The 10,268-nt window shown below is 38.7% G+C and overlaps 2 protein-coding genes across 5 annotated transcripts; both read right to left on the bottom strand.

Moving 5' to 3' along the window:
* LOC109844612 (thylakoid lumenal 29 kDa protein, chloroplastic-like) lies at positions 3,271–6,680 on the bottom strand. 4 transcript variants are annotated; one of them, XM_020413724.1, is made up of 7 exons: positions 6,115–6,680; positions 5,596–5,736; positions 5,475–5,515; positions 5,216–5,401; positions 4,946–5,052; positions 4,629–4,766; positions 3,271–3,553 (listed from the first exon to the last, which is right to left on the bottom strand). In XM_020413724.1, exons 4-7 carry the CDS (start codon positions 5,334–5,336, stop codon positions 3,512–3,514), a joined length of 408 nt encoding a protein of 135 aa, XP_020269313.1. In that variant the 5' UTR covers positions 5,337–5,401; positions 5,475–5,515; positions 5,596–5,736; positions 6,115–6,680; the 3' UTR covers positions 3,271–3,511. The 4 variants fall into 4 exon arrangements, with proteins under 4 accessions (XP_020269313.1, XP_020269312.1, XP_020269311.1 ...); XM_020413723.1 differs by having other exon boundaries at positions 5,216–5,398; positions 6,115–6,679; XM_020413722.1 differs by having other exon boundaries at positions 5,216–5,343; positions 6,115–6,677.
* On the bottom strand, positions 5,476–7,753 carry LOC109845957 (putative F-box protein At1g50870). Its single transcript, XM_020415185.1, has 3 exons — positions 6,689–7,753; positions 5,591–5,676; positions 5,476–5,515 (listed from the first exon to the last, which is right to left on the bottom strand). The coding sequence occupies exons 1-3, from the start codon at positions 7,667–7,669 to the stop codon at positions 5,476–5,478; spliced, it is 1,107 nt and encodes a 368-aa protein (XP_020270774.1). The 5' UTR covers positions 7,670–7,753.

Raw genomic sequence — 10,268 nt, forward strand, 5'->3', positions numbered from 1 at the left:
TTTTGTGGTCCTGTTGTCGTCACGAGAGTGGATATAAGTATTCTAGATGTACTACACATCTCATATTTTAAAACTTGAAGACTTCAAACATCTTAAAACATAGGTACACATGGACTGTGATCGCTATTCAAGAGAAAGGATTTCAAAAATGGATCTTGATGTATTAATATAGTATGAGATTCATAGTACAATTAGCATTACTCTGTGAGTCATCACCGTCTTCCCACGTCAGCTATTATATGATTAACCCTCAGGTATTGCACCTTACTGTTAAAGAAGCAGCAAGTCTCAAAATCATGAAAAGAATGAGGATCACATACATTTATAGTTATGTTCAGCCTTGAATAGATAGAATACTCTTCTATAGGCCACCACGCTTGGATCGCCCTTTTATTGATATTCAGCATCTTGTGCTCGAGCAATATGTCATGTTGATTGTACAGTTCTCTCTGCAACTGCAGCTACCATGCTTACACAGGAAAAGAAGTCCCTATCCTGCTTTCATCGTCCTTCTTAGATGACTCCTTTTTTAAAGTTCTCATAAATAAATAAGCTGCATATTACAGGATATTAGTCGAAAAGAAAATAAATTCATAGTCGCCAAAATAATCTTAACTTCTTTTTGGGAGAAAGCGGAAATGATGTTGTTTAATTATATTCTGCACATAAAGATCATTAAGAAGGATTTAAATCTGCAGTCAAGTAAAGCTAAATCCTAGAAAGTGCGGGTGAAAACAATCCGAAACAGACAAGTACTGCTATTGTTGACATCATCCATATGTGAACATTTTCTGTACATAACAAGGTGATCACAACACTAAGCCTTTAATTGGAGAGTCTTACTTATTTGAAAATGTACCCGTATTTTAAGAAAAAAGATATGTATTATTCAATCATGTATATAAGCCTTCTGTCTGCCAGAAGACACTAAATGATGATCCGACATGGAAAATAGATCTATACAGCAATTGCTTGAAAGTGACGAGCACCTCCAAGACAACAAACTTGTATTCACAAGTAAGGATAAAGCACCTCGAGAGACTAAAAGAGGATCACAAAAATGATCTAAAATAACATTCAAACTTGTTAGAAATGAGACTGGTGAGAGCTCAGTCTATCTTCTCCTGCCACTGAAGCCTTGCTCCTTGGTAGAGTATTGGTTAGGTTAAAAATGTAGCCTAGGCTCAAGATCAGACTATGACATTTTTCAAAGAAAAGGAGTAAAACCCACCTTCTCCACAAAGCTTAAGACTTCTGATTTTGTACGAGTACAGTGTGCTTGAACTAAATTAAGTGCATTGTTAGTATACGGACGACACAATGTATAGCCAGGAAGTGTTCCCGAGGGTAAACAAGTATCACATGTCTGAATGTCTTAAAGTATCTCAAGCCCATGCACAAGCACGTATTATATAAATGTTGGTGTCTTTGTGTTTGTGTATGTCTATGTGTGCATGTGTGTGCGTCACACACACCCTCACAAATTCAAGTCTATCGCTATAAATTTATCATATCATGAACATCACATAGTATGTAATTCTGATCCTATCAATCAGAAAATGCCAACGGTCACTGTCATTACACTGGGTACTCTTCTCCGTAGTCATGTAAGCATATTTAGCCTAGAAAATAAAGCTCAGGAACTCTTTTTTAAGCCAGACCTACTTCCCATGACTCCAATTTCTATTGATTACATGACTTTGATTCTATTTTCTTTTCATATACAAGTACTTGATTTTCGATACAGGTATGAATGTGACCCTCCAATCGGATATGGATGTTTGATAAAAAAAACCCAAATAATCTGAAAACCGAGTACAATCCACGAGAAAGGGCAAGGAACCATTTTAACATGCACTAGCCCCCTTTCATTTGTGGTGCGCAAATTTTCCATTTATGCGGGCATTGCTGGCTACCCCGGATCTGAACTGTGGATCTTATTGATGTGCACTCAAATACCTGTTCCATTGGATTCAGATCCACGGTAGACAATAATGATTTGTTAAAACAATGCTGTGAAAAATTTGACATTTCCATACACAAACTGGGAAGCTGCTGCTTAATGTGATGATTTATTTCCAAATAGACGAATATGAATTCTTAAAAACCAGGGGGGGGGGGATTGAGGCCTTGACTCCGCCTGGAGGTCCACGAGAAGGGAGGGCACGGCGGAGAGCCGCTTCTGGCATCGACGGAGAGGAGGGAAGCTGGAAAGCGCCGGAGAGAATAGTACTTTGAAGCAACTCCCTCGAATCTGCGGGGGTGCGGCGAGGCGCTTCTTCCATTTTGGATCGGCATTGAGTTCTGAAAGGGGAAATCAATTGATCTCAATAGAGATTAAAGGTTTTTTCCGTTTTTTTTAGAGGATTTAATCGTTTAGAGTTTACCTTTTCGGGGTTTTGTAGAGAAGAATCTAGGGTTTTGAGGCAGACGCAACATATTCCACCCAAATATTTGGCTTTGAAAAAAGAGCAATTACTTCATGATGATGATAGTGATGTAAAATAGATCAAGGATCTATTTTTAGCATTTTGTAATTGTAAAAATTCATCGGAAAACACTAAGGCTGTGTTTGGTTTGAGAGAAAGGGAGAGAAAAGAAAAGGAAAGAGAAAATAAAAAGAAAGGAAAAGAAAAAGAAAAGAAAATGACATTCTTTCTATTGTTTGGTTAGAAAGAATATTGTAATAAAAGTTAGAAGAAAATTCGTATGAAAATCATTTTCTCTTGTTTGGTTACCTTTCTGAGAAAATGAGGAAGAATATTATTATAGCATAATTTTAATTCATACTTTTTAGAATTAGATTTAGATTTTAAACAATTTACAAAATATAATTAAATTAAATTGTGATTTTACCATATTTTGAAAAAAAATTATAAGTTACCGAATATGTTTGCACAATCTTAACTCAAGAAAATTGAGTCAAATTTATTATGATTCTAATTTGCGTATAATCTTACATGGGTTTGGACTTGCCAGTTATTCATAATCTCATGTGAAGAAAGATGATTTCGAATAAGGTCTAGAAAATGATGCAGTTCAAGCATAATTATTTAAAATGAGTATCATTCATATCATGGGAAGTAACAAGTTAATAAACATGTATTGAAAAAAAATTGGCAATTTTGTAACACAAAAACTTGAGTGGTCATCAGCATCATGTTCGTAAATAATAACAAGCAGAAGCACAACCACAATTCTACTAATTAGAGAACAACATTTCTCACTCATAATATTTACAGAAAGAAAAGTGAATGAAAGAACCCAAACTAATCTAAAGTAAATGTCATGATATTCCGAATAAAAAGTATAATCCAATTCTAGTCACAAATTCTATTACAATCAATTTCATATAGAAAATCTTAACCAACAAAGTCTATTACAATCAATTTCATCTAGAAAATCTTCACCAACAAAGTTTGTTACAATCAATTTCATATAGAAAATTTTAAACACACAGAGCGAGAGAGAGAGAGACAGATAAATCTGCCGAAGTCCTTGATTTTTGACTTTAGTGAGCCCCTCGAAACATCAATCTCACATCCTTCATCCTCTGAAATTAATTCAAAAAATTCAAATAAGTACAATATAAACATCAAAAACCTATAAAATAAAGTCTTAACATTCTTTTAGAAGAAAAATGAAACTACCACTTGTTGTGTCATGGTTCTTTTATTAAGACTAATCATCAGAAATGATGAAAGTGGCTTGTAGACAGCCAAAACATCAGAAATTAATTTGCATTCACATAACAAGTCTCATATCATAGTTAGACTAGTATTTTCCGAACAGCTATGAAATCCTAGTGCTTATTCATTTGGCTTTTCCATGAAAATACACATGAATATAGGAACAGATACTTTGATGCAACAACCAACAGTCACAACTTCAAGCAATTCCAATGGAGAGGAACAATACAGGAGGCATGATTAGCATTCTACTTCCTCCCTCATTCTTGTCCCTTGTCCACCTACACAAAACATAATTAAGAAGCTTTCAAATCTAAACATGAAGTTAAAACAAGCTAGTCATGAACATGCATGGTCTGGTGAGCTGATCTTATCATGTTTCAAAAATTGTGAAGCAAAGTAAACGTGTCTCGCAAAGTTTAATTCATTTTAAGATCACCGTGACCTGCTTAAGAAAATTCGTTTTGATAATTTAAGCTCTGGATGAGCTGACCAAGTACTGAGATTTCAAACCTTAATTTAAGCTCTGGATGTTACCTATGCTGGTACTAATTTCTGACAATACTTATGACTATTCCTATTGCAGTTTTAACTCCTCATCAACTTGCTTCCAGCTAGTCGTGGACCTCCCAAAGCTCTTAAACTACTGCATTTGACAATTATACATTACGAAGAGAGGAAAATGTGCTATTCGAAATATAGTTAGCCTGTTATTAGAGTTTAGAACTGTATCAAAAGGCTTTTCATGAGAAGAACAGTAACACCTATTTGTGTATCCAACTTGATGACTTGGAAAAGTTGGCAAATAATTTGTGGATCCAACGTTATATGCTAAGGGTTTTACGCTTCTCAAGTCAGTGTAGCATAAACATGCTCGTAAAATAATATTCGGGCTATCGGGAAAAAAAAGGACAACTTAAGGGTGCCAAGGCTATACACCTGGCGAGGGCCGAAACCAATGCTAGAGAACTTATCCTTCATTTCCTGGACTGAAGCCTTGTCCCACTGCGGAATACGCCCCTCTGGATCAGGTTCCTGAGCGTCAGATCGTCCAAATTGTCTATCAAATAAGCCCCATTGTTGACATTAGAAATTGCAACAGGTCAATAGGCTCAAACTTAAAAGTGGGGGAAAAACATGTATATTGTTAATCATAGAAAGCTTTTCAGCAATGTTATAGTGAAGGACTAGAAATAAATGTTTACTGCCAACAGAAACAGAAATTTAACTAAGAACATCACTGAGATGAAATGAACCTGGCCAGTCGAACCGTATGCTGTATATAGTAATCTTCCCTTCTCCTCATTCCCGCCACATTTGCGAATGGCAGAATCAAGGAAGGTTTTCTTCACGGCAGCTTGTGCTGTGTCAGGAAAGATAAACCAACACATTGAGAAGAGCATCTTGCTAGATTTGTCGCATATTTCAGCGCGTCAGGATAAAAAAGATACTCTAAAATATGATTGGTTAAATGATTGTTGGATATGGTGGATTTCAATTTCAAGCTACGAAACATAGTTTATTACCCCCATATTGGATGAGGTCTGCAAATGCAAGAGGTCCTCCTTTGGAATAAGAATCAATTTCCTTTTTCGTTGTCAACAGATTCATAGCAGAAGAAAGCCCACTGTTTTCAGGCCTGCTCATCTCCGAACTCCATTGGCGAAGGGAAAAATTAAAGAAGAAGAAAACGAGAGCAAGACTTAATACTGCTGCACAAGTACCAGATAAGATAACACTTAAAATGTTAATTTATTAATCAGTCAAATTTACGGTCTCGTTTACCTTAATCGGATTGATCCATTTGGCCCCCAAGATTTCGTAGCCTAAAAAATTTAAGCCAACAAATCGATTAAAGAATCATCAGGAGGAGGTCATACTGAATTTTTAAGGCTTGTAACCTGACCTTGTCATAAGTCACAGCATCATTGAGTGCGAGGGTCAGTATCGACGGAACAAGCTCCGGATTTCCCTTCAGTAACCTGACCTTGTGATTTTATCCATTGCATTGGTCAAGCAACTTTACAAGGCGAACTTCGTCCAGAATCTAAAATCAAGTTCATCCTAGTTTCTTAGAAAAAACTTCTAGCTTTGGAGTCTTCTAGGGGAAAATTATAATCAAATCATAACAAAAAGAAAACTATATTCAGTAGCTACTATTTATTGATGATGTATATCTACTATTTAGATATCAACGTCACTAATAAAGCTAATGAAATACTCTTCACATCAGTAGCTAGAACTTATTCATGAAATTAATTCTTATTTTACAAAAAATCATCAATTCCAGGTATAAATCTACAAACCCAATTGTACCAATTACAAGCAGTAGGAATCAAAGTATACTGATTGCAAGCATTATGAACCAAATTGTATCAATTGCAAGAGTAATGTTCAAAGCCAAAGCAAATTAACAAAATTATACCTCTGATGATGAACTGAAGAAAAAAAAACCTTTGCTTGAGTAATTGTATCGTAGGGGGAGAGAGAGAGAGAGAGAGAGAGAGAGAGAGAGAGAGAGAGAGAGAGAGAGAGAGAGAGAGAGAGAGAGAGAGAGAGCTCCGGCGAACTAGGATTTGATCAAAGAGCTCTGGCATCAAATATTGAGCAAATCGAAGGAAACCAATGTCGAACTAGGGTTGCCTAGGGTTTATGGATGTCGAACTAGGGTTTGCATCGACACTGAACTAGGGCGTTGGCATCGAACTAGGCTTTGCATCAGGCTCGACCTAGGGTTTGATTGATGTTGAAGTAGAGAGGGGGGATGGAGACGAACTAGAGGATCGGATGAGTCGGGATTTTGGGAGGAGGCGACGAGCGAGATTTTCTCTCGATCTCTCTCGTTTTCGCTAGCGTGGAGCAGAGAAAGGTGAACAGAAAAATTGCGTGAGGGTTTTTCTTCAGGGAATCTAATAATCATTTTACTTCTGATTTTCTTTCAAACCAAACAAGGGAAAGCAACTTTCTTTTATACTTTCTTTTCCTTTCTATTATTTTACCTCAAACCAAACACAGCCTAAAAGAATTCTCCCATCTTCGTCTACGGCAAGAGGAAAAACCGACATTATCACATGTCGAACGCTACTCAGCGAGGAAATGTCAATGTGGCACTCTCTCACCCACGAGCTCTTGTTTCTGTCTGATAGAAACCACACGTCCATTCGGTGTAAGGCACTCAAACCAAAGTCGACCAAACATAGGCACTCTTCTACAACCTTCCTCACGAAGCATATGTGTACGATATTATCAGGATGGATTTGACATGGAGTCTGAAGCTCAGACCACTTTTCTTTCTCAAGATCAAAGCAACATACTCTGGGAATAAAAGGCTGGAGCCCGAGATAATGTGGTAGCATGTAAATGACTCCATCGACACAAGCTGCATGGGCGACGATTTTATATGGAGGGTTCGCTACTGTTCCCCAACGACTGTTTTTGGCGCCCACTGTGAAGACCTCACAGTGACGGTCCATACCATGTTCAGCACTGTCTCTGTCGGGGCTAATTATGCGAAGAAGTTTGTGCTTTTTTATGGAAGAGATGTACCCCAGCCCAACATGATGCTGATGGAAGGATGATTTGTATACTGGAGATTCTACGGGCAGACAGACTAGTTGTTCAATTGAGGGATTGCAAAGGTAGATTCTGCTAGAGTCATACACGCAGACGAGATCGAGATAAGTAGGCAACGTGACAAGGCGATTATTAGGTTGAGGATTCATGGACACGAATTCTTTTGCATCGCCGTGCGTGGAGAACCAGCGGAGGCCTCCGCCGGGATGACAGCGGCGGGAAAGTAGGACGAGAGGGTTTTGCTTGGATCGACGATGATGGGATTCGATGAAGATGGGGTCGGAGATCAGAGCTTGCCATGATTTGCAGACGCAGCGGAATCTGGCGAGAGTCTTGACATGAAGCTTCAAAAGGATATCATATATGATTTCAGAGGGGAGAACTATATTCGTGTCACTTGCTGTCATAATCAACAAAATTCCAATACGGCAAGAGAAACCAAGCAGCAAGGACAATTAAAAGGCTACCTTAGAAATCTATGAACTTTTAAATCAACGAAGAAACTAAAAAAAAGAGGAGTTTTATTGACCAAAGGTTACCTAATAATTTTGAGGATATATGAATATGTCTCTTCTTAAATAGAAAATTAAACTAGGCTCCTAATAAGATAAGAATTACAAAGAAATAGAAAGTATGAAATCTTATCCCAACAAAACTCACCAAAATATAGGAAACAAATCAATCCAACATCAATCAAAATTAAGTTTGTCTCCTAATCTAAATCGACTCCAACTTTATCATTAAAAATAAACTAAATGCTGATTATATTTAAAATTTTGCCAAAAAATCAATCATTTTGATGTGATTTCAGGAGTTTGTCAATTTAAATTACTTCATCTCATAGGGATAGACAATTTTCATATATAGTATATTAGAATTCACCTTTCAAACAAGGAGATAATATGATGTTTATTTTTTTGGCACGCAAGTAAATAATTCATCCACATCAACATTTGACTCACGAAGGTCAAACTTCTCCATGGATTTGCTTGTTATATGCCCTACATCAACTAGGTATCGTGTTCGTATTTCTGGTTGCCACGGACGAACATGCTCAATGTTGCAACTAAAATCAAGCAGAGCAAGCGACCATGACTATTTTATTTATTTATTTTGATAACCAGTCTTGGATAAAAGGACACCTAATTTTCCCCTATAATACGGATATATTTACAGAAAATCTAATAATCTCAAATAAAGAAGCATCTAGTCTGAATAGGAATCGGGTAATTCATGCACCCAGACCAAAGCCTCCTTATTTGCAGATTTTTGGGACTAATATGTAAATACCCGTTTAACCTAATATCTTATACCGTTGCCCCACAAGGAAAGAAGAATCCGCCATTTAAAACCCTAAGGGGGGTTATTCATTGGTGTAAAAATTGGGATAATGGGATAATTTTTGGAACACCACTTTTTGGTGTTATTCATTGGTGTAATTGGAACTGTGGTAAACATTATGGTGTTATTGGTTTGTTGGGATAATTTGGGGACAAATACCTCACTTCCCCTAAAATTACTCCAACTATATATACATTCCTCAATACCCCCTCAAAATTGTCCCAATTCTTTTGCTGGAACAACACATGGGGTAATCTTGCCCTCTCTCCCCGTCACCACTTCTTCCAGCTGAGACCCTCCTCCGCCGTCTCCTCCTCCGACGCCAAACCCTCCTTCGTCGCCTCCTCCACCAACGCCAAACCTCCGCCTCCTCCACCGAAGCCAAACCCTCCGCCTCCGCCTCCTCCACCGACGCCAAACCCTCCTTCCATTTCTTTACCAAAACAAGCGACAAAACCCCAGCCCAACATTATGGTGTAACCTAAGGGGAAGGGAACTCCCCTTCCCTTCCTTCCCTTCCTTACTCCAGTTTCCTTAATTTTCCTTTCAGACGCCTACAAATCCAAACAGAAATCTGCAATAGAACCATGTGAAAAAGTTTACAAGAAGAATGCGGACATGATAGGGTTGGGCGAGATGTTAACTCGGGGCCTCTTTGAGGTGATTGAAGAGGTCCTTGGATCTGAGGGGAGTTGATTCGCTTTTCGGCGTGGGCAATTGAAAAGTCCCGAGCCGAAAATCCTCCTCCGATTTCTTTCCCCAATCACGAAGGAACAAGCGCTAGGGTTTGAAAGAGGGGAGAGGGGGCTAGGGTTTAATTCTGATCTGAGGATGGAGAGGGAGGGATGTTTTCGGTGGCAAGAAGGATAATATACAAAACAGCTAAAAGCCCGAACCCCAACCCGAACGCAAAAACAAAACATTACTCCTGTGCCGAGACCACCACGGTGACGCGCCCTCAGCGAACCGCTCTACATCCGCACCGTAGACTAGGTGGCCTCCTCTTGCGTGCCTACCCCCGGTACGTTTCTATCGTTACCAGGCGCGAAACCTGTAAAAACTGGAACAATCAAGCGTATCGGTCGAGCATCGATGTGTTCGACCGAGTACCTGATACAGTCGACTGATGTGCTCGACTGATCTGGAAAATTCCCAGTTCTTTGTGCATGTTTTGCGTTGATTTTGCCAAAATCCAACCAGCACAATGCTCCTCTACACGAGCAGCCATCCCCCCTCCTGCTCCATATGCATTTGTCAAATAAACTTGTTATCATGCACATCAATGAGCATTAAGGCTATTTATCATAAAAGAATTATTTATTTACTAATATTCATATCTATTGTATTGTAGAAATTTTCGGAGGTTTTACAAATATTAACCAAAACAATCACAACAGCAGGCACACGACAAATGGTATTTAAAAAAAGAAAAAAGAATACTTTGAAGAATCGCCAACCTCGGAGGCGAAGCGGCGAGCTTGCTGCCTATAAGCTTGTCCTCTGCCTCCTAACCTCGCCGGCGGAAACCTCAGACGCTGCAAACGATATCACACAGCAGAGATTTCCGCAAGCGTCGCGCATGTCCACGCGTCCTTGCTTTAGGGTTTTTGGAGAGCCATGGGGATTTGGCGAAAGAAATGGAGGGAGGGAAAAGCTGCGGTTTTG

The sequence above is a fragment of the Asparagus officinalis genome, chromosome 6 (assembly GCF_001876935.1).
Source record: "Asparagus officinalis chromosome 6, Aspof.V1, whole genome shotgun sequence".
In the NCBI taxonomy this organism is placed as follows: domain Eukaryota; kingdom Viridiplantae; phylum Streptophyta; class Magnoliopsida; order Asparagales; family Asparagaceae; genus Asparagus; species Asparagus officinalis.